Raw genomic sequence first — 23,378 nt, 5'->3', positions numbered from 1 at the left:
GAAATCAATATTCCGTGAAATAATTTGGACTTTATGGAAAGCCTACTTGGGCCTATTTGAAATTACTTTAATTCACTGGTTTTACATTTGTATGTGTAATGAATTTACATTGACTATCGGCAAAAGGCACCCAAAATATTAAGCAGCGTTGACAAAACCTCAGCAAATGCCAGTAACGGTCCCTAGTGTGGTGTTTTCTATACAGTAGCGCGGAATGTAGCCTTGTGACTTTTAGGTAGGCCCCAAAAGGCCTTCATTCCCATAGCAACAGTTGAGCAACCGAACGGACCAATAGGAAACGAGGTCTCCTGCGCGGCCTTTGACCAAACAAGTTTAAGGGACGCCGAGCGGGAGGGGAGAGCGAAGCCGCCGACATCCAGACGGAGAAGAACAAACCATTCCCAACGTCACACTACTACGAGGAGGCGGGGGCTGTTATTCGGAAGGCCCAACCAGACATCAAAAGAGATAAAGAGAGGCGGGACCGCCGCGCCCTCAGCGAATCCGCGGCGCGCGTAGAGAGCCGGGCCAATCGCGTCTCCCCTCGACGCCGCTCAATCAAGCGGCGAGCCGAGGGAGGCGGGGCCCAATCAGAACAGAGAGTTCCTCCTGCTCCAATCAGGATCAGGCTCGGGAGGCAGCGGCAGCCAATGGCGGCTCGGCCAGCGAACAAAAGGCGCTTCCCCGGCGCTTTTGCCCGCCCCCGCCCCCCTCCGGCGCAGTTTTTCGCATGACGCAACGGTTGGAGCCGGAGGAAGAAGGCGTTCGCGAGCCGCGGGAGCCGCCGCCATTTTGTGCGTGCGTTTGTGAGGCGAAGCGGGTGGGCTGAGAGAAAAATAGACGGAGGAAAGCGGTTTGGCGGAGGAAAACGGCGGCGGCCTGCGAAGCTTCCTGCTTGACGAGGACGCGGCGGCGCGGAAGATGAGCCAGAAGAGGCCGGCAAGGGAGTAGCAGCGGGCACCGGCGACATCGACAGCCGCAGGGGCGGGAGAGAGGCGCTTAGTGTGTGTGTGAGGGGGGGAGAAAAAGCAAAGAGAGAGTGAGGGGGTCGGCCTGTGTTCCCCCCTTCCTTTTTCTCTTCTCCGGAGGGGCTCGGCCGTTCCCCCCGCGCGGCCTCTGGCGTGTGGGGGACGAGAGAATAATGTCGGGCGGCGGCGGCTCCAGTAGCAGCAGCTCCAGCAGCAGCTCCAGCGCGGCCTCGGAGGGGCCCGTGGGCGGCGGCGGCGGCAGCAGCGGGGAAGACGCCTGCCGCGACTACCAGTCTTCGCTCGAGGACCTGACCTTCAACAGCAAGCCGCACATCAACATGCTGACCATCCTGGCCGAGGAGAACGTGCAACACGCCAAGGACATCGTCTCGCTGATCGAGGCGCAAGTCGCCAAGGTTTTTATACACTCTACGCCGAATACGCTCTCTCTACCTACCCCCCACCCCCTCTACCTACCTAGCTACTTAACCTACCCGCCCAGGCTCCTGCCATAGCTCTAGGGCCAGATCTCAGCAAAAAACCGAACCCCCCCCCCACCCCGCAAACAAACACACCGCCATATTATTTTTCTAGTCCTCGTGTGTGTGTGTCGTGTGTATGAGAGGAAAGAGTTCAGGGATTTTTCCCCCTGGGGTTAGGGGCGAGATTTTGAAGGGGAAGGCATACTAGAGATCAGGCCTAGGAAGGAAAAGCAGTGGGGGAAGGGGTGGTTGGGTATGTTGCGGGAGGGGAAGGAAGGCAACGGCCTTTGGCGGTTGGGGGGGTACAGCCAACCTTAATAGTATTATTTATTATACTTAGAGAAGGAAAGGTCAGAGGAGGGTTTTTTTGTTTTTTGCGGGAGGGTGAGTTTATTTACTCACGCGCATTTAAAGAGCATATGACGATCCCGTGGTGTTTACTTTAGCCCAAGTACCTCCCTCGAAAAGAGGCTGCGGTAAATAAAAAAATCGGCTCGAATTTTTTTACAAATAAAAAAGCTGCTTGCTAGAAAGTCGGAGTGGGGAGGGGAAAACCCACGCTAGTATAGGCTAAAAGCAGATGAACGTGTCAGCCGTAGCTCTTGGGGGATGGGTTATGGTGGGGAGAGCTCTGGATCTAGTCGGATTGGGGGAGCTGCAAGGAAGTACTTGGGGGTAGTAAGAAGGTGGCTTTGGGATTAGGAACAGATAGTGGACAGTCCGGGCATTTTGAAATTGTGGCAAGGGGAATCCCTCCCAGCTTTGGGAATAAAGATAGGGCATAGGTTTTGAGGAAGGCAGCATTAGAGAGGTAGGAAAAGATCTAGGTGGAGCTGGATTGAAACAGAAGGAAATATGTTAGCTGAACATAAAGAGGAATATTAATAAATGGGATAGGGATGTGAAAAGACAGTGAAGCATCAGGTACAGCCTTCTTCAGAATATGGGGAAATGAAAGAGTCTGGTAGAGGAAAGTCAGGTGTGTGTTGGGGGGAGTGCCAGCTGTTTATTGGCAGAGGGTGCAAGGAAATCTGGAAGAGCACAGCAAATTTAAATGTAAGGCCTGATTCCCTTCCCTATCCACCTCCTCAAGCAATTCAGGAAATGTTTGTTGGGTTTCACAAGCATGCATAAACGAGGCATACAACATGGCGGCCTGGCAGTGACTGTGCAGCAGTAGCCGTGCTTTGCCCTGCAGTTTGTGCCTCCACAAGTAACATGCTTCAGCCTTAGTTCAAGTTAGCTGTAGCATAATATTTTGTCATTTTTCTTAATCGTTTAACAGTAATCAGGCTAAATGAGATAAAGCTTTACAATCAAGGATTCCTTTATATCACATAAGCCCCCTTTATTTTATTCTGTGAAATAGAAGATGTTGGGGTACTCCTGAATTGCTCTGAGTAATAGAGGTATACCAAATTAGAAGGATGCATGTGTGTGTGTTTGATCTACTCCTTGTTAGAGCAGCCCATTCATTAAGGCAGGGAAACAAGCGTTCCACCCTGTCTGAAGGAACCGCAGCTGCCTGTACAATCCCAACATGGCGCTGGTGAGGCATATGATACAAAAAGAAAGAGTAGACTCCCAATCCAGTCATTTTCTGATAGAAGTCAGCTGGCTATATGTGGTTTAGGTTTTATAACACCTTTTCCCTGGGGGGGCTTTCAAACCTTATTTTAAATAGCAATAGAGTAACACATCCCTATTCCACTTAATAATCTCAGTTCTTGCTCATCTTCCTCTCCCTCCCACCTCCCTTGGCTTCTTCTAGGTTACTGGGCTTTTTAATTGCTAATTTAATCAGGGGTTTAAGATGATTTAAAAGTAAAGTAAAATTTAAAGGTCTAATAGGGAAGGCTGTTTAAAATGTAGGTTGGTTAACTACATCTTATTCTCCAGACACTTTCCCATACTTATTCTTATGCTTATGTTTTCGGTTTCTCTGTTCATGACTGGAACTACGTAACGCACTATCAATTCCAGTACTGTTATCTTAGAGTGGGGTGAGGGTGGTTACATACCCCTTAAGTGTATTTAAAGATATCTACAACCTGTGCTTCTAATTAGATTTGCCTAGCTGTCATTAGTGGCCAGGATGAAACAAGAGATTTGAGTTCTCTGAAAACCACTTTTGAAGGAAAGTGTTATCTGGGGACAGTTTCTATTTAGTGTAAACCAGAGTGGTTTTTATTACATTTTTAAATAAATGACTTTGAAATGTGTGACTGGTATTCCTAAAATGTAAATAAAATGTATGAAATATGTATTTGTCTTTTTATTTACCGGGTGTAGTGCAGAATCTGTTTCCAAGTGTTAAATTATTCTACGGCCTGGGTACAATGGAGTTATGAGGAAGGCTCAACCTTTGGTGAAGTCCATCAAAAATACACAGACCCACACATTATCAACACTCATTTATGACGTTTGAAGGAGTGCAGCAAGCATTCTGTTGCAAACTCTGGGCATGGTTTCACTGCAGATAGGCTTGAGGTTAATTTACCTTCAGTTTCTTAGTGGTTTGTGTTGCCTTCCTGCCTTCTGCAACTGCTGGATAATCTCTAACTTGGGTTTGTCTCTACTTGAGGGGTGGACCTCCAACATCCCACTGCACTTTCTTTTAGAGACTAATGGGTAACTGAAGTATGGTTCGCAAAAGTGGCATTCAATTCGTTAAAAGGTGGGGGTTGCTTCCTAATTCCTAAAACCAGATCCTGTTACAGGCTTGCTGCCTTATTTCACTATAGCTTCACATGTTGTTTTCACACCACGTGTGAGCATATGATGACATATTATACAGATGCAGCAGTTTTGCTGTTCATATTTAAAGATGGAAAATAGAACATAACTTTTGGGAATAAGAACTTTAAAGTCAGCTGTGTTTCCTTGCCAGCTGTCCTTGGAAGTCTGTGGATAACACATAAGGGGTTTAAAAAAGGATACAGGTGTCCCATGCGCTTTCCCAAGCCCTATTGTAGCGCGTAAAATCAGATCTCTATGTACATAGCCCAGTTTTCATTTCCAAGCTGTTCGGGAGTTAATCCTTACATGCCCTGTATCTGGTGGTCTTGTGTTTCATATGAAGGCATACTTCCCTCCATTATTATTTTGTCACTATATGCAATTTGGTAGAGGCCCCACCTGGTTGAAGACTTACTGGTATAATTCTCCCTTGAAGCAAATTTCAGATGAAATGGTTTGCATATCTTTGTGCATGAAAAAAATCAAAGCCACACATTTTAAGGGTGCAGATAAATCAAGGGTGGTTCAGGTTTTCTCACAATTTAAAAAATAAGTTGTCAGAGTTTTCTGCAAATTTCTTCACAATTTAGTGGGGAAAATACTAGTTTTAAGGACAGTCAAGGACAATATCATTTCGACAATGGAATTTTTACAGTTATTGCAGACCCTGTGAGTTGCCAGATGTTAAACTGCACAGAAATACTAGCTTTTTTTCTTAAGAGTTGTTGGGTGGTAAATGGGAAATAAGTTACCCCTGTTGAAACGGAAGACAGTTAATAAGCAATTATCCTTCCCAACAAGTCTTTATAAATACACATTGATGCTTTCTGGAAGCTTGCTGCCATTTCCTGATATGGATGAGACATTAACATTCATTTTGAACAGAACTTGAGAAGGCTTCCATTTTCTTTGGACATGCAGCCACAACGGCACACAGTTTGCGCTGCACAGACTTGGGGCCCGTATTATGTATGGCGAAAAAATCCAACTTGGCTCCTTGGGCATTGAAGAGTGTCCAGACTTGAAGACAGCCTTCCGTGCCAGTCTTTGGTTCCAGTTATAATCCCGACTATTCAACACCATAGCTTCATTATGGATTTATACTCTTCTTTTTTTGGCTCGGGTTGGATGGTTTGAATATAGCTTTGAGAGCATCTGAGTCGAATTGCTTCAACTGGTCAGACTTGGTGACATAGCATTTTTTCTGGATTGCAGCAAAGTAACTATTCCAAATATGGCTCACTCAGACATCGATATTCACCATTGGTCCATGCGCTTGGAATCCCCCCTCTCTATGGGACTTGCAAATCTTTTAAGCTATTCCATGTCCTTCCTTCTAGAGATCCCAGCAGAAGCTAGTGTGTGTTTAAATAGAGTATAGTAAGGTTGGTTTAGATACCCCTAACCATAACATGGGCCCGTTCTTCCTGCCATTGCAGAGGTTGAGTATCCCCTTCTCTTAAAGAAAAACACTCTACCAAATAGAGCTAAACTCTTGGGGGGGGCGGTGTTGAGCTTGTTCGCTTACGAAAACAACCTTTTACATAATTGTTCCAAAATAAAGATATGGTGGGTTGGGGAATGGTAACTTCTAAATTAAAAGAGAAATCAACATGTTTTTGTTATAACTAAAAATCTCAAGTTTTCTTCTTATTACTCCAGGCTCCTTCTAATGAGAAACTTCCTGTTATGTACCTTATGGACTCCATTGTCAAGAATGTTGGGAGAGAATATCTTGCTGCGTTTACTAAAAACCTAGTTGCAACATTTGTTAATGTGTTTGAAAAGGTATATATACATATATATGTGCTTTTATAATCGTTTTCAAATTTGTTGCTGTATAAATAAATAACTTGACACTCAGTCTTGGGTTTTCTTGGGTACTAAGTGCAAAGAATGCAGTAGGACCTTTCATATTTAGACTATTCACACTCCAGTTATATTAAGAAAACAAAGTTTTTAAAAAGTGTAGCAGTACATAGTTGGAAATGTGTAGAGCATATCCAGAGTGAGAAGGCATGTATTAGAAAACTGTTTGATCTTTAGCTTTGCCATTTATTATAATGCTGAACTTTTCATGCATAAGATATTTTAGCCTTGCAGAGAAATCAGTGACCTTGTGTGTGTTTGCATACACTCTTAACACTTCTCGTTTTGATTATACAATAAGTTGTGTTTTCATTCATTTATAGTAGTGTATGCAAACATTAGATACTTAAATGGAACCTGCCTGCCAAGAATTCTGAAAGTTTATATTTTGATAAAGAGCACCTTTCATTATCTGACTCCCAGCCTTTTCACTTCTGCAGTCTTTTTATGTTTCACTTTAATTTCTGAGCAATTGCTTGTGGCTGGGATTTCTCAAACTGGGTTGGCCAGAGGATTGGGGTGTTTTTTTAAAAAAACACAGAATGCATATTTATAATTTTTATGTGAACAGTTTTACATAAATCATTAAAGGAAATAAGAATATGCCACTTGAATTAATTAAGTGTTCCCCAGTGCTGTTTAATAAAGGGTTGGAATTGCTCAAAACAATTGGATTAGTGCTTGCTTCCCTTTATCAAGTTTTGCTTAATCTTAAATCTCTTAATGATATTAATAAAAATTGAGACAAACCCTTGTGAGCCTGTTTAAGCCATACATAGTTTCTGACTGGTAGTATGGAGCTTTAGCTGGAGAAGAATTAATATATTTTGAGACAAGATTGAGCTATTTAACAGCCTAATCTTAGGCGTTTTTGCTCAGTATATCTCAGCTTCAGGATTTGCTTGGGAGTAAGTGCATAAGATTGTAGTATCAATGCAGTAGTCACTGAATTGCCTGTATTGGGTTTATATCTTTACCAGGAATAGTAGATGCAGTATGAAAACATTGGGAAATGAAAATATCTTGGGAATAGCTTGGGAAATGAATATCTGGATATTGTGATATTGAACTTGTACTGTGAACTGCCTTGATGGTTGAGTTGGGATAATATAAAATGTAAAAATAAAAAGATACCATGGCTGTGTCTATAACACATGTGGAGGGTTTACTGTTTTCAAATGCATATGGTATTGTGCAAATCACAATATGTTGGACCTGGGGGCAAGTACATCACGGTACTGGCAGAAGCTGACTTCTATGTCGAGAAAATGCTCCAATGAGGGTCAAGGAACCCTGCTGAATGGCATAGGTTGTGCACAGGGGATTGAAGAAATATGGTGCAGCCCACCTCATTCAGTGTGATTCCCTAACCCCATAGCATTTTAGGGAAATCGGCTGCTGCTAGTTCTGTTATGTGTGCTTATCTCTTGATCCATCCCGTTACATGGAGGCTCACAGTCCATCGTTCAGCTGTGTGCACCTGATTTCTGCTAATTTCAGTGGCACTTCAGTACACACAAATGAGCAGGAGTACAGTTTTAGAACACAGTATCTGGTCTTGAGTTGTAGAAAGAAGCATAACAAATGTTTTATTAATGTAACAAGCCATAGAATTGTTCTGTTCTTCTTAGGTGGATGAAAATACTAGGAAAAGTTTATTTAAATTGCGTTCCACGTGGGATGAAATTTTCCCTTTGAAGAAACTCTATGCCCTTGATGTCCGGGTGAATTCAGTAGACCCTGCTTGGCCAATTAAACCGCTACCCCCTAATGTGAATACTTCTAGCATCCATGTGAATCCTAAGTTTTTAAATAAATCGGTAAGTTTCGACAACTAAATGCTGCTTTAAACTATGTTTATATGAGTTTGTGTTCAGGCCTCTGAATTTCGCATGCTTTGAGGTGACAAGGACTGGTAGTTATGGTAGGATTGTACTTTCAAAACATAAATGAGGTGAAAGCATTAAACTATGTTAAAAGTCTGACATTTCTTATGCGTTCTAGTTTAAATGTACAATAATGAAGAATTTTAAAATGAACATTTTTAGCTTCGAGTTAACTGCTGGTTGCTTTGCCCCACAAATAAGAACCGTGTTCTTTACCATTTTCTTGGTAGCCTGAGGAACCACCTGCACCTAGCCCTGCAGTCTGTCCTCCTCCTGTGTCCTGTTCTGCTGTGTCCTCTACTCCAGTTGTTCCTGAAATACAAAAGAATTTGACTCAAGAGCAGCTAATAAGACAACAGCTACTAGCAAAACAAAAACAGTTGTTAGAACTTCAACAGAAAAAATTAGAACTGGAACTAGAGCAGACTAAAGCACAGCTGGTGAGTAGGATAGAAATGACTGCTGTAGCATGTCGGCAAGCAAAGCAAAACATGATCAGTGTTTGTCACTAGCCCATTTCAGTTGTCTTTATTTGGTGGAGCCTTTGTAAGACTATTAAATTTCTTCATTTGATTGATCTGTGGGGCAAGCCGCAATACAGATTGTAACCTTGCTTTCATACTCTCAACAAGTTAATAAAAATAGGAATAGGTTTTTCTACCATGTTTTGAGGTTATCATTAATTTGGACACATGGTTTAGCGCCCTCCACAAAATTCACATCAGTCCCAGCCAGCATAGCCAATGGCAAGGGAGGCTGAGAGTTGTAGTGTAGCAACACCTTCATAGAATCATAAGGGTTGGAAGGTACCCAAGGGTCATCTAGTCCAACCCCCTTTGATTCAGGAATCTCAGTTAAAGCATCCATGACAGATGGCCATTCAACCTTGAGGGCACAATGTTTACTACCTCTAGTGTCATGGTAAAACCTACATGTTACACTTTGTCCGTGAATCGCACCTCCGTGTATAGCAAATTCCACACCCCTGGCTGTTGTTTAGTAGAACCCAGGGCTTGAGATTGGGACCATCACATTGTGAGTTTTCTTCCATGCAAGTGAAAAGCATTGACATCAAATACATGACCAAGGGAGAGGTTTGATACCCCACAGGTATTTATTACCGTAGCAAGTGTCACGTATAGACTAGCTCACAAGTAACCACAAAGGGTTTTCTTCCGGAATCAATTTGTGTGTGGTGTCATATTTTGTGATGTGTTAATCTTTCATGGTTTGCTTGCGGTGTAAACCTGCAGTCCTCCAGATGTTGTTGGACTCCAAGTCTCATCAGCCTCAAGCCAGCATGGCCAATGCTCAGGAATGGTAGGAGTTGTAGTCTCAATATCTGGAGGGCCACATGTTCCCTGCCATCCCTGTTTTGAAGACAGGATTGCAGAGCATGTTCTAATGTCGTCAAGAGGTTTCTATACTATGTTTATGTCGGCTACAGAAATACCGTTTATGCCCTTTAAGTATAATTTATCAAAAAACGAAAATGGTTTAAAAATACGTATATTGGAAATACTGCATAATTTTCCATCATCTTATAAGGCAATAAACGTTTATTGACATACCTTGTAATTATTGACCTTCAGTGAAGGAACCTAAAATTCCCTTGCAATCTGAGATAGGAAATGATTAGTATATTCTTTGACACATTCACAGACATCATGAGTATTCTAAGAAAATTCTAAAATAGAGAGGCTTATCCAAAAAGCTAGTAACTTATATGCCTTTTATTGCAAGTTCTCTTTTCTAATATGTAGGTGCATTCTTATATATAATTAGAACTCGAGAATTAGTCCATACTTTCAAACCTATCCTTGAATTTTTATGCTGTACAGTAGGTAAGAGAAACACTTAAGGTTTTTTAAGTGCCAGTGTTGTAAATACTTGCTTCTTTTTATTACCTTTTGTTTCAGGCGGTTTCTCTTAGTGGTCAGCAAAGTGGATCCAGCTTGAGTCAAGCATCTGTGAAGCCACATGTTCCACAACCATCTCACATGCCAGTTAAAGCTCCTCATCAAGTTTGTCTGCCACCTGAAAAAAGCCGTCTCTCTCCACTCCATGATGTCAAAACGGCCAACAGAGATCCTCGTCTTAATAGAACAAGTCAACATTCTTCCCATTCTAAAGATCAAAGTCATAGGAAAGATTTTACAGTTAGTCCAGTCAATCAGGCTGATCCAAAGGTCAGCAAAACACTACAGGCTGAAAAACAAAGTACATCGAAGCAAGAAAGACAAAAACAGAATGAGAAATCTCAAAAGAAAGAGTTTGATCAATTTGATTCAAAATTGAAGTCTCCATCTCCCTTGCAGAACAAGCTGCTTCATGCTAAAGATACTAGAAACCAAGAAAGTGAGAACACCAGGGTATCTGAAATAAGCAAGAGAGATCCAAGATTGAAAAAACATCTTCTAGAGAAACCAGATGGTAAAGATGATGATCTGAAAGAAAAGAGGAGATGCATGGAGAGAAAAGACAAAGAAGAGCATAGACCAGTCAGTGGTAGAACCAAAATAATTAATGGCATTGTCCAAAAGCAAGATCCCAATATTGAAGAGTCAGAGAAACAGGTTGGAAAGCTAGGAAGGTCGGGTACCAGGAAAAGGTCACGTTCCCCTAGATCTCGGTCACCATCTTCCCATTCTCCAAAACGAAGAGACAGGAGGTCACCCAAAAGACGGCTCAGAAGTCTCTCTCCTGGACCTAAAACTGCAAAGTCTCGTGTGTCGGGACCAAAGCAATCCCACGCAGAGGACTTTGGGCAGGGAATACGGGAAGAAAGGAGCTCTAACAAAAGGAAGCAGGAAGTGAGAGATTCAAGGAGGCCGAAGAAAACTCATGAAGACCGACCGCAGGAAGGAATGAACTTGCATTCTTCAAAAGCAAACTCGGAACCTAAGGAGAATGTGGAGAACTGGTCAAGTTCCAAGTCAAATAAAAGGTGGAAATCTGGTTGGCAAGAAAATAAAAAGTAAGTTGGCATTTATGAGGCAAATTTAATTTGCCATCGTAGGTATAGATCTGAAGTTACTGCCAAAGAATAACCGTGTTGGTATGATGCTAAAGCAAAAGTGAAATAGTTGTTTTTATCACACTATGTTGGGAGATTTTGTCAAGTTAACATTCTTGCTTCTGTGGATTTCAGCCCCCAGCCAACTGAAGAACACCAAGGACTTTCTAAATCCCCTCATCAGAGGCACAGGGACACCTGGGCAACCAGTAGTAAAGGTGTTACATCACCTCGCACACCGAAGCAGCAACATAGATTAAGTGTGGATGCGAATTTGCAGATTCCGAAAGAACTGGACTTGGCGAACAAGAGAGAGTTACTTAAGAAGGTAACATGTATTAACTTTTTATAGATTCACATATTCTTTCCTAACAGCCTTCCAAATTTAACTCTTTAACGTTTTCTCTTGCACAGGCTAATGAACAACTGTCATCTGGAGAAATAACGCAAGATGAGTTTCTTGTTCTGTGCCATCAGATTCGCCAAATTATCCAGTATCAGGAAGGAAAACACAGGTGCAATGTGTGGGATAGTCCCACAGGTGAAAAGGGAATTTCGAAAAAGAAGCCCCTGTTGTCTGATGCGGATTTAATATATCATGAGCATAAAGCTAAGCTAAAAAGAACGCAAGTTCAGCATTCATTTCAGAGACTCAACATGATGGATCCTGAAGATATTTTACTCGAGAGACACTTGAATGAGACATTTCATTCTGGAATGGATTGTGAACAAACAAAAAGCAAATCGGGGAGTCAATTCAGTGAAAGATCAAGGCGGCATTCCCCTGTTGGTAGTAACAGACCATATTCTGAAAATTCACCTCATGACAGCCGGAGAAGACACGATGAGTCCAACTCCTCCAAAGGTACAAGGAGCTTCAGGGAAAATACCTCCAGTATCTGTATTATAGTTAGGGAAAATCAAGAGACTGTAAATATTTTCTTGGTTATCAGTAGAAGTGCAGCAAAAATATACTGGAGTTTTCAGGTTTGATAATTTTGGGGAAATACTTCTCACTGTGCTGTAGATTTGCTTTGTATACTACGCTTTCTATACTTCAGGCAGTAACAGTGCTGTTTTGTTTTGTTTTAAAGGTATTCGAGATGAGCGGAGGTCTCCGTTCAATGAACATTATAAGAGAGCAAGATACGAAGAACCAGAGAAACAATTTACTGAGAATACAGGATCACGATTTGGGGTTTCGGATGGAAAGCAAAGATTTAGTTCACTGATGGAGGAAAGATCTCATTTTGAGGGCTCCCCTAGACATCCTGGAACAAGGGCAGGTGGAGATGGACAAGCAACTCACTTTGAAGGGCTGGCTAACGCAAGTTCTAGAATTGAAGGACCACAGCCACAGACTAATTTAAGGTTTGAGGGGTCCCTAGGCCAGCCAGCATCTCAGTTTGATGGGCCCCCAGGACAATCTGGAGGAAAAAGTTCTCTGTTCGATGGACCAGCACAGATGGGTGGTGGTCCCTTGAGGTTTGAAGGGCCCTCAGGGCAAGTTGGTGCAGGGACTGCTATACGGTTTGAGAATCCTATGGGACAGCCAGGGGGAGCATTGAGATTTGAGGGGCCCGCAGGCCAGTCGATGAGTGGTATAAGATTTGAAGGGAACCATGGTCAGCCCTCAGGTGGGATAAGGTTTGAAGGACCTCATGGTCAGCCATCTGCTGGGATTAGGTTTGAGGGACCACATGGTCAGTCATCTGGCATCAGGTTCGAGGGACCACACGATCAGCCTTCAGGTACTATGAGGTTTGATGGCCAGCCTTCTGGTGGAATGAGGTTTGAAGGTCCACATGGCCAACCTTCAAGTGGGATAAGGTTTGAAGGGCCTCATGACCGTCCTGTGGGGCCTCATGGTCCCCCAGGAGGTGGAATGAGGTTTGAAGGCCCCCATGGCCAACCTATGGGGCCTCATGGTCAGCCAGCGGCTGGCATGCGATTTGAAGGACCTCATATGCAGCCAATGGGACCTCTTGGCCAGCCAGGAGGCAATTTGCGCTTTGAAGGTCCACATGGACAGCCTATGGGGCCACATGGGCAGCCAGCAAGATTTGAAGGTCCTCATGGACAGCCTATGGGGCCACATGGGCAGCCTTTAGGGCCACATGGTCAACCAGGTGTTGGTCCCAGATTTGAGGGGCCTCATGGTCAGTCTGGGATTGGTCCCAGGTTTGAGGGGCCTTCAGGCCAGGCTGGAGGTGGACTTAGGTTTGAAGGACCTATTAACCAAACAGGGCCAAGGTTTGATGGCTGTCATTCAAGATTTGATGGTCAACCTGGTCAGCCATCACTTATGCAAAGACTGGATGGATTACATGTGCAACCTGGTCCAAGGTTTGAAATGGGCCCTGCTCAGCAGACACAACCTCGGTTTGATGGTCCTCCGGGTCAGCAGATACCCCCAAGATTTGATGCACCAATACCTCAACGGTTTGAAGATCCTAAACACCAGCAGGCAACGCGATTTGATATTCCTCTTGGTCATCAAGGTCAAAGGATGGAAAATGTAGCTAATCATCCTGCCTCAAGACTCGAAACACCACCTTATGGACAAACTGGCCCTTACAATGAACCTCCCAATCAGCCACCCTATAATGCGCCATCACAAGGAATGCAATTCCAGAGAACTGAGCAAATGTTTGATAACCCGCAAGGACCAAACTTCAATGGGCCACCTGGTTCTGGAGCACAGAACTTTCCTAACACTATTAACAGGGCACCGGGACCTTACTATGAGGACAAGAATCTTCAGTATGGAAATTTCAGTGGTATGACGGGAAATGTTCAGCAGCCTCAGCAGGTAAGGGGCTTTCAAGACTTAAATTGATCGTATACTTGTTCATATATAATATGCTTGTTCTTTTCTGCATGTTCAGTAACAGGAGAGTGTTTCATGTATATGTGTGTGTAGATATAGATATTTGTTCATGGCAGGTAGGGCTAAGTTAGGGTTGCCATATTTTAGAAGGTGAAAATGTGGACTCAAAAGTTGGGGTTTTGCAGGGGGGAGTTGAGTTTTTGTTGTTTTTGGCCGAAGTTATTGAGAGAGAGAGAGAGAGAGTATGTGTGTAAGGGGGGAAATCAAATAATGATAGTCAAATTAGTTATTATTACATGTATATCTTACGTTTCCTCTAAGGAGCTATGGGTGGCATAATCCCCCTTGCCATTTTATCCTCACAAGCAACTCTTGCCTGACACTTAGGCTCAGCTTAACTTAAGTCACCCAGTGACCTTCATAGCAGACTGGGAATTTGAATCATGGTCTCCCATGCCCTAGTCCAACACTCTTAAGCACCAGCGTGATTGTATAGCTCTTGGAATTTGAGGTACTTCTTGGAAGCACAACGAAAGCCAATATTTTGCTAACATATTTAACAATATGTATATAGTAACATATACAATATATGTATATAATAGAATATACCACTTAATAGAAAAACCTGTTAAATGGTTTACATAAAATAGTACAAAGTTTTAATTAAAAATACAGATCAAATCAAACTTTAAGAATAAGTAGATGTACTAAAATTTACCAAATAAAGATAAAATGAGCAGTTTTGAAAGAAATACGTAATATTAATATAGATGGAGCACTTTGTCCCAGAAAGTGGGTTGATTTAATCTGGTTTTAGTATTAATGCTTAAAGTTTTATTCTTATACTGTTCACTTCATTGATATTTTACTTCTGTAAAATAGAGTCGTGCTGTGTTCTAACTAAATGCAAAACCAAACACCATTCATTGATTTGGAATTTAACAGTGAAATAACTGAATATTCTGACTAAAACAGCATTTGCCTCTTGGCAGGTTCCTGTTATGTCGGTAGCATCTACTCAACCTGTACCTTACAATCCAGGGCAGCCTCTCTTAGCAGCTCATGCACAAAATCCTGGAAGCTTTGTCCAAAATCAACCAGGTCAGTATTTAAAGGGTGAGTTGTTGTTTTTTGTCCTTTTACTAAAACGTTTATCAGCTGCCAACGAGGCAGCTGTGGAGAACCTTTGACATTCCAGATGTTCCTGAGCTACAGCTCTCATCATTCCTGACCATTGGCCATGCTTGCCGGGGCTAATGAATGCTGTAGTCCACCAATATCTGGAGAGCAAGATAAAGGAGATTTTGCATCAATCCTGAACAAACCTCAGATTTGCCAGGGCTACTTCCCTATTTACTATAACCCCAAAGTTACTCAACTGGAGCCATGTCAAAATAATGGTTGGAGTTGAGGAGGGGGAACCAGGTGCAGAACAGTTGCCACTTGGTTAGGGAATGTTATCTACTGTATCTCATGAGCTATATCCTGAAATAAAAGATAAGGAAAGGGAACGTAAAATGTTTTGGACTGTGAACCATATGATCCTGTTTAAGTCTTAGAGCTATTTGAAAGTAGTGTCATTTTTTGCCCCATTTTTAGGGAACGCTCCGCTTTCCTATCCTGATAATCATCTTGGACAACTTGATGTAAATGAATTATTCTCAAAACTACTTTCTACAGGGATTCTCAAAGTTTTACAGACTGATTCAACTTCAGCTCGTAAGTATAACTTTTACCTTTTTGTTCTGTGAGGAATAGTTAAAATGTTAAAGACTGTTATGACAGAAGATGGTATGTATGATACTACATATGTTTTGTCTAAGCATCTTGCAACAGTTAATGGGTTTAATAGCAGCTGCTGTTCAAAATCAGCAGTATTGACCTCCTCCTTTGCTACTCAGAACTGTCTAGATTGAGAAATAGATCCAGTGTATCCTGTTTTAAAGGCATATAATTGGGAATAGCTTTTGTGTTTTGCTTTTTAAAGTCAAGATACAAAGTTGGAGGAATTGAAAGAAGTTTGCCACGTGTGTTACTAATAAAAAATAATAATTTATTTGTACCCCACACATCTGACTGGGTTGTCCCAGCCACTCTGGGCAGCATCCAGCATATATAGTAAAACATTAAACCTTGAAAAGCTTCCCTGCCTTCAGATGTTTCCTAAATTTTATATAATTACTCATCTCCTTAACATCTGATGGGAAGGCATTCCACAGGGTGGGCGCCACTACTGAGAAGGCTGTCTGCCTGATTCCCTGTAGCTTCACTTCTTGCAGTGGGGGAATTGCCAGAAGGCCGTCAGAGCTGGATCTCAGTGTCCGGGCTGAGTGATGGGGGTGGAGACTCTGAATCTTGCTATAATATAGGGATGGGGAACCTCTGACCTGCGGGTCTGGTTAGGCCTGCCAGACCATTTCATCCCGGCCCCCCCTGCTTGGCACCTGACGTCAGTTGATAGTTGTTTTCTGTGGAGCACTTTGCACTTCCCCGTCCCCTGTTAACAATACAGTAATCACTAGGGACAGAGAAGTACTGTCGTGTTTTAGACTTGCCTGCTTTAATTTGACAACGATGCAGTTTTGAAAGCACACGCTTTGGCCCAGTACTGACAACGTACCTCATTTGTTTAGAAGTCAGTGAAGTTTCTGCCCAGCCAGCTCCAGAGGAGGAAGAGGAGGATCAAGACCAGACTGAGGATCAAGATGTCCCAGACCTAACTAACTTCGTTATAGAAGAACTAAAGCAGTAAGTATATTTGTTGGGGCGGGTGGGTAACACAGAATGTACCTAGGCATGTCATGTTGACTTAAGTAAGCCATTTAACAGTTTTAGATCAAACTGTTGATCTAACTTGAATTTAACTGTGAAAGTCAAATAATTGCTGTTTTAAGGACAGTGAGAGTGCTCTATTTATGTGTGTGATAAGTATTAAATATCACTTTGGTATGTCAAGCATATTAATTAAAGAATTCAGAATTAACCACTGATAGTATCTTGGGATTTATAGGTCTCTGATCTAGATAAAAAGGTTTCAAGGTTTATTGTGGGCCTTTTTAAAGTTGTGTGACAGCGTCTTGATTCCTAATGCAGTTCCATATACTGAAAGTGCTGACTGGCTTCTTCCTGACACATTTATTCTCTCATTCATGGATGTGCATAGCCTGCCTTGTTTTCATGAGCTCCCAACCCCAGCTAAATGAACAAGAGCTCTATTTCTTGGATGGGAAAGGTGTTCCCAGTTTTTTCTTAACTTAGGTGGCAGAGTTCTTAGTCCTCCTGCCCTAGAGCCTGTTCTTTAGCATGCAAGTTACTGATTGGTGCTTGTTAAATTAGAAATTATTTTAGCAATCTTCCAACTTGAAAAGTGTTTTGTCTTGTATATTTGCTTAACAGAATTATTTGAAGCTTGCATGACTTTTTCTCCCTAAACTAATTGCCATAATCTGCTGCTAACTAGTTTCTGACTTGTTTTCAGGCGATACGATAGCATTATAAACCGGCTCTATACTGGCATTCAATGTTACTCTTGTGGAATGAGGTTCACCACTTCACAGACAGATGTATATGCAGACCATTTGGATTGGCACTATCGTCAGAACCGCACGGAAAAGGATGTCAGCCGGAAAGTCACTCACAGAAGATGGTACTATAGCTTAACGGTAAGTGACAGCTCAGTCTGTTTCACCTCAGGGTACAGAATTAATGTTAAATTAATTGCCTGCCCTGTTCCAAAGGATTCAGGTGCATAACAGTAAAACAAACTACCAAGATTGTATGCACTTAAAAACAGCATGAGCCTTCAAACACCATCTTAAATTCCCTCTCTGCTTCTGAAAGCTCAGCTTTCTGGAGGCACAGAGTGCCTCTGCCTCGAAATGTCACCAGATCCCTCACAAATTGTAGTTTCGATCCTTTTTATAAACCTTCCCCTCTTAGATCCTTGAGGGCACCTACTTCCTGTTTTATAGTAGTTGGCTGCCTGTGTTCTGCCTCTGTAGCTTCCTGCTTGGCTTCACACACTTTTCTCCCTATATTGGCTAGTGTGGGAGCAGCGTCACAAGTTTGCCCTCTGGTGGTCAGATGTCGCAGTGTCCGCTTCTTAAAGTCTCGTGTTTGCAGATGAGTTTTCAGGAACCTCTTTGCACTTGCAGGGATTAAATATTAAAACAAAACAAAAAATGAAAATCTGAGATTCCTGTGACTAAGGAAATAGTCATACAGAGATAAATATTCTTCCCTTGCATGCCTGAATTAATTGTGCACAGGTGTTGTACTACTGGTAGACTTTGGCTTAAACGTGAGTGGGTGGATTCTGACATCTGTGCTGCACGTGAGATTTATGAAAAGCTTGTCACCGATGTGTTACTAGGTGAATTGTGCACGCCCTTCAAGTTTAGCGTATTGCTCAAGAAGCTCGAATGGATTGAGGATTTTTTAAATGGTGATGGATTAGTGGTTTTTTGTTTTCTTACAAGAGTAAGGATTTGGAAGACTGTGCCCTATATGCTGTGATCCGGATCCTAAGAACCAGAACCAGAGAGGATAATTAAAGATTTGTGCAGAACTGTATTGTGGAAAGTTGGGTGAGCAGAGTAAAAGATAGAACTCGTAGGATCTTAAATTGGCTTTGTCAATATTTTTTTCTTTAGGACTGGATAGAGTTCGAAGAAATAGCTGATTTAGAGGAACGTGCAAAGAGCCAGTTCTTTGAGAAGGTGCATGAAGAAGTTGTGTTGAAAACACAAGAAGCTGCTAAGGAGAAGGAGTTTCAAAGTGTCCCTGCTGGCCCAGCTGGAGCAGATGAGGTAAGCTGCCCTCGGTAAACTTGCTTCTTGAGACTGGCTTGACTCTGTAGAAATCCTTACTTTTGTTCCTAACTATATTTCCAACATTCTGCCTTAGATAAAGATATGAAGTGTGCAAGTGTATTTTATTTTTAAACATCTACTGCGGAAGATAACTCTTTCTTTGTAGATGCAGGCTTATGGTAAGAAGGATGAGTTGACAGCAAAGCTCTATAAGCTAAATGTGAATTCACCCAAACTTCCTGATCCCCACCCCCAGTTCTTGAGAATCCCTTTTAAAACATTCCTATTTATTCCTCTTAAGGAATTTGGTTGTAGCAGTAATTTCAAAAGCATGGCCACTATGAGTTGATACCACTTCATACATTTAAAGAGCAGAATTTCGCAGTCTTAATATATTGATAATAGCAGGACCCAGAATTGTTGCAATTATACTGTACCTACCTTCTACTTGTCATAACTTCTCTGGTGAACTGAGAGTAAAAGGACAAGTGTGCTGTTTATGTAAATACTGCTCTTTTAACTGCTTTCCTACATTTCAGAGCTGTGAAATCTGCCAGGAGCAATTTGAGCAATACTGGGATGAGGAAGAGGAGGAGTGGCACCTAAAAAATGCCATTCGAGTAGACGAGAAGGTAATGTTGAATATATATTTGGTGGCAGCACCGAGGAAAAACAATGACTTTGACTACCAGGTTTTGGCTAAATAATCTTTCATTTTGTGACTTAATGAATTTATGACAGCGTAAGCTTTTGTGCATCCGATTAAAGGGACTAGTCCACTAAGCTTATGCCACAATAAATTTGTTAGTCTTTCATGTGCCCAAGACACACTCTTGCTTTTGCTGCAACAAACTAACATAGCTGCCCCTCTAGAATGGTTAAATGACTGCCCTTTAAAGCAAGCTGTGCCAAACACAGTAAAATACAGTGGTACCTCAGGTTACGAACTTAATTCATTCCGGAAATCCGTTCTTAACTCTAGGCGTGCATTCCCTACATAGGCCTCTTGCGGCCCGGAAGCGGATTGCATTTGTATCCTGGGGCAAAGTTCGCAACCTGGAACACCTGCTTCCAGGTTTGTGGAGTTCATAACCCGAAGCGTTTGTAAGCAGGACTGTTCATAACTCGAGGTACCACTGTATTAGCAAATGGAGGCCGAAGACTTGAGTTTGTGCAGAAGAACTATAGAGTTTTGTGTACAGTGACTTTAGTGAAATTTGTGATTGTATGAAGAAGAAAGTTGCATTTGCTTTGCAGTGTATTCTTCTATGCCTTTTAAAGTATGTAGATAGTAAGATTGATTGTCTTCTCTCTGCAGATATACCATCCGTCATGCTACGAAGATTATCAAAATGTAAGTGCATTATTTTCTGTCGGTTTATGTATCAGATCTGCTAAATGTGTTGGTTAGGTTAGTCTATAGATTGAAAATAATAGAATGTTGTGTTTTAAATGTGCTGTAAAGCACATTCATTCATGTAAAGAGGAGGATATTCAGACAGGCATCATTATTTCCAAAGTGTGGCAAATAATAAACCAGCTCTTCAAAATAATATTACTTAAAAATAACAATAACAATGAATCTGGGTTTGATGGCTTTAGGTTGCTTTTTAAAAACTTTTCCTTCTTGCTTGAGTTAGATGTATCATCGCAAAAAGCATGCCTATTGTGGAAGCAACATTTTACACCTGCCACTTTCAAATCACATTTTAAAAGTCACCACTGAAATGTTTTGGTAGTGCAAATTAACGTCTATGGTGTTAATTTTTACTTACAGACCTCGTCATTTGATTCAACGCCATCTCCTAGCAAGACACCTGTAGAGAACCCGCTAAATATTATGTTGAATATTGTTAAGCAAGAGGTACAGGACTCCTGTAACAGTCCCAAGGTAAAAGAAGAGCCTCAGGATACGCCTGCTGATGATTGTATGGAGGGGAGCTCACCCACATTGGCCGAAATTAAAACAGAGCCTGAAAAGGTTGAGTCAGTTTAAACTAATTTTTTTCTATTCCAGGGAAGAGCTGCTGTGTTCTAGCTGACTCTAGAAGGCGAATAATTTTTATATGAATAAAGTGTTCACTTGGGGCAGGGCCCCAGCTGCTTATTTGGTTAATAAATACATTTTTGTATTTGAATTTCTTATTGCCTGCACAGTGTCAGGTGTCTATTGTGTGGAAGTTCTGTAGAAAGCATACAAAATTTAACAGGAATAGACTGTATATGTAAGGAAAATTGTATGATTTTTTCATTTGTGGAAATGTAAATTATAAATAAAAGATATTTTTGCTATCTATGGAGTGTAATGTTTATGCACACCATCCAATAATAATAAAAGTATTTCGGTTTCGAACGTGTTTTAGATGGAATCGAACTTAAGCTTCATTGTAAGCCTTGTGCTTAATTAAATTGACTTTTCAGTGGAAAATGGAGATGTGTTTTCTTCTTTTTTTTCTCTTGGTGTTGGAAGAAAGTTTGTTAAGGAGAAAACTGCTGTTCCAGAGGATGTTCCTGCAAACGTTGGATTGCTTTTCTTAACCTGCATTCACATCCATATGTTTAAAATGAAAGCTTAGGAAGGATACATAACAAAATAACGTTCATGACTTCGGACACGTGCCAAGATTTCACAGCAAAACCCAGGGTCAGCTTGGGAGCAAAAAACAGATTCAAATTTTCCTAATTTTTTTAAGTCAGCAAATATACAAGTGCGTAGTACAAACCAAACCAATTTTCTTTGGATTTTACAGAGGGGAAAAAAATTAATGTACGATTGCTCGGTTGCAACATGGTTAACATTTTTTGTTGGTTTATAACTTGGGTCTAGATAGTAAAGAATTGCCATGAGATGTTAATATTTATTTCGTGTAATAAATTAGAATGAAGCATATACCGGTGTGAATCTCTTTATTTCATGGGTTGCTTTGGGAAAGATTGTAAACATATGCCTATAACGACACACTGAATGTGAACAGGTGTGTGCCAAATTCACTAGATGTATTTTAACCTCCACTGTTTTGAACATAGAAATGCTTCCAGGTTTTAAAGCCTCAAGGCCAACAACATGATGTAAAAGCTCCTGGAAGTCAGGAACTCCTGTCTCTTTTTATTTTAATGAAACAAAAACTTGGAAGTAGCCTAGGGGACACTGGGAAGAATTTGATTGGTACATTGTTGCTGAAGGAAAGAGGGATGTACAGTTTCAGCCACATAACTTGCTTTTTACTTTGCAAGATCTTAGCTTTGAATTGTCCCAGTGACTGAAGAAATTAAATTCCCACTGCTTTATGCAAATAGTTCAGTTCTGTGTTGTCAGAGTTTAAAACCCCCAGGAATGGGCAAAGCTAGTCAGTGCTTTGTGAAAGCACCTTTGAATGCAGCTGTTTCAGATAGCCCCTAAATCAGGGTTCAGCAACCTTTTTCAGCCGTGGGCGGGTCCACCGCCCCTCAGACCATGTGGTGAGCTGGACTATATTTTTTTTGGAGGGGGGGAACGAATTCCTATGCCCCACAAATACACCAGAGATGCATTTTAAATAAAAGCACACATGCTACTCGTGTAAAAACACACTGATTCCTGGACTGTCCACGGGCTGGATTGAGAAGGCGATTGGGCCGCATCTGGCCCATGGGCCTTAGGTTGCCTACCCCTACACTAAATCTTGCAGTGCTCTAAACTGGTTAAATTCAATTCACTAAGGAGATGTACTGGAATAATCTAGCAGTTTAGATCTTTAAACATTTCTGGCACCACTGCATATAAAAATGGCAATGGGGTGGCCAACATGGTAACAAAGGCATGCTCGCTCCACACAGCTGTACTGTCAACCTTCAGAGGGAAAATTGGGAAGCGAGCTAAAACACATCGCGCAAGGATCGGAGGAAATCTCAACAGGGACCCACTGAAATCAGATTAAGTCTTATCTAAGTTCCCCACAAGTTCTTGCTGACCCACTTTGCCAAGGATGAACGATAATGGCTTTTGTTTTTTTCTTCTCAAGCCAAGCCACAATTCTGCAATGTAAACAGCCGAATCCTGTTTCCTGAACACGCTTTGCTCAGAAGCTTCAGTTGTAAAAGCTAAAATTGGTTCCTGGTTTATTTACATATAAAAGTGTTTTCATGCTGCTATATGGTGAAAACATCAGGGTGGTATATAAAAATAAAATTACAGATAATCATTAAGGTGACTGGTTAATCAAAAACAGCTAAACTGCAAAGTCCTGTTGGCATAAAAAAGGTCTTCAAGGGGCGCCTTAAAGTTAAAAGCAAAGGATGGCAGCTGAACCTCTGCTGGAAGTGTTCCAACGGCATGGACCAGCGACACTAAATGCCTGACTTCTGGCTGAGGCGAGTAGGGCCTCTGTAAGACCACTAACAGCGCTTCTCTTAAAGTTTCTTGGACCCAAGTCACTTTATATTCTTAGCACACATGGGGAAGAAGCTGGCTCAGCAGAGCCTGAGATTCTTAATCTTGGGGTGGTGAGTTCGAGTCCTACCCTGGGCAAAAGATTCCTGCACTGTAGGGGGTTGGACTAATGACCTTCCAAATCTACAATTCTATGATGCTACAAGCAGGGTTCTGCCATTGGCCTTGGGCAACTGGCAACCATCTGTTGTTGCCCCTCTCAGGTTTAAGTTTTCGCCAAGTCTATACCCTTGTGTGTTGGAGGTGACCATCACAACAATAAGGACTAGAACCTATTTATTTTAAAAGGCTGGACTTGTTTGGGATGCCGACTACAGAGCTCAACACCCAAGAAGGTCTTAGAGGTGA

General features: G+C 41.9%; 1 protein-coding gene across 2 annotated transcripts; it reads left to right on the top strand.

The window, feature by feature from the left end:
* Positions 1 to 699: 699 nt before the first annotated feature.
* Positions 700 to 21,029, top strand: PCF11 (PCF11 cleavage and polyadenylation factor subunit). Of its 2 annotated transcripts, none has more exons than XM_083500470.1 (16): positions 700 to 1,384; positions 5,852 to 5,977; positions 7,690 to 7,878; positions 8,175 to 8,384; positions 9,864 to 10,921; positions 11,096 to 11,288; positions 11,375 to 11,825; positions 12,055 to 13,772; positions 14,783 to 14,891; positions 15,390 to 15,509; positions 16,424 to 16,538; positions 17,269 to 17,452; positions 18,443 to 18,598; positions 19,141 to 19,233; positions 19,920 to 19,955; positions 20,379 to 21,029. In XM_083500470.1, the coding sequence occupies exons 1-16, from the start codon at positions 1,142 to 1,144 to the stop codon at positions 20,595 to 20,597; spliced, it is 5,220 nt and encodes a 1,739-aa protein (XP_083356596.1). In that variant the 5' UTR covers positions 700 to 1,141; the 3' UTR covers positions 20,598 to 21,029. The 2 variants fall into 2 exon arrangements, with proteins under 2 accessions (XP_083356596.1, XP_083356595.1); XM_083500469.1 differs by having other exon boundaries at positions 719 to 1,384; positions 14,783 to 14,906.
* Positions 21,030 to 23,378: the final 2,349 nt, after the last annotated feature.

Source organism: Podarcis liolepis (assembly GCF_965112155.1).
Source record: "Podarcis liolepis genome assembly, chromosome: 4".
Lineage (NCBI taxonomy): Eukaryota > Metazoa > Chordata > Lepidosauria > Squamata > Lacertidae > Podarcis > Podarcis liolepis.
The sequence above is the reverse complement of the archived record's forward strand: the minus strand, read 5'-3'. Positions and strand labels throughout refer to the sequence as shown.

What these genes read in the sequence shown, in the direction of transcription:
- PCF11 (XM_083500469.1), top strand. Translation starts at nt 1,142, where the DNA reads ATGTCGGGCGGCGGCGGCTCCAGTAGCAGCAGCTCCAGCAGCAGCTCC. An exon ending in TCGAGGCGCAAGTCGCCAAG is followed by an intron (nt 1,385 to 5,851) that starts GTTTTTATACAC and finishes TTATTACTCCAG; the next exon opens with GCTCCTTCTAATGAGAAACT. An exon ending in ACCAGGTCAGTATTTAAAGG is followed by an intron (nt 14,907 to 15,389) that starts GTGAGTTGTTGT and finishes CCCCATTTTTAG; the next exon opens with GGAACGCTCCGCTTTCCTAT.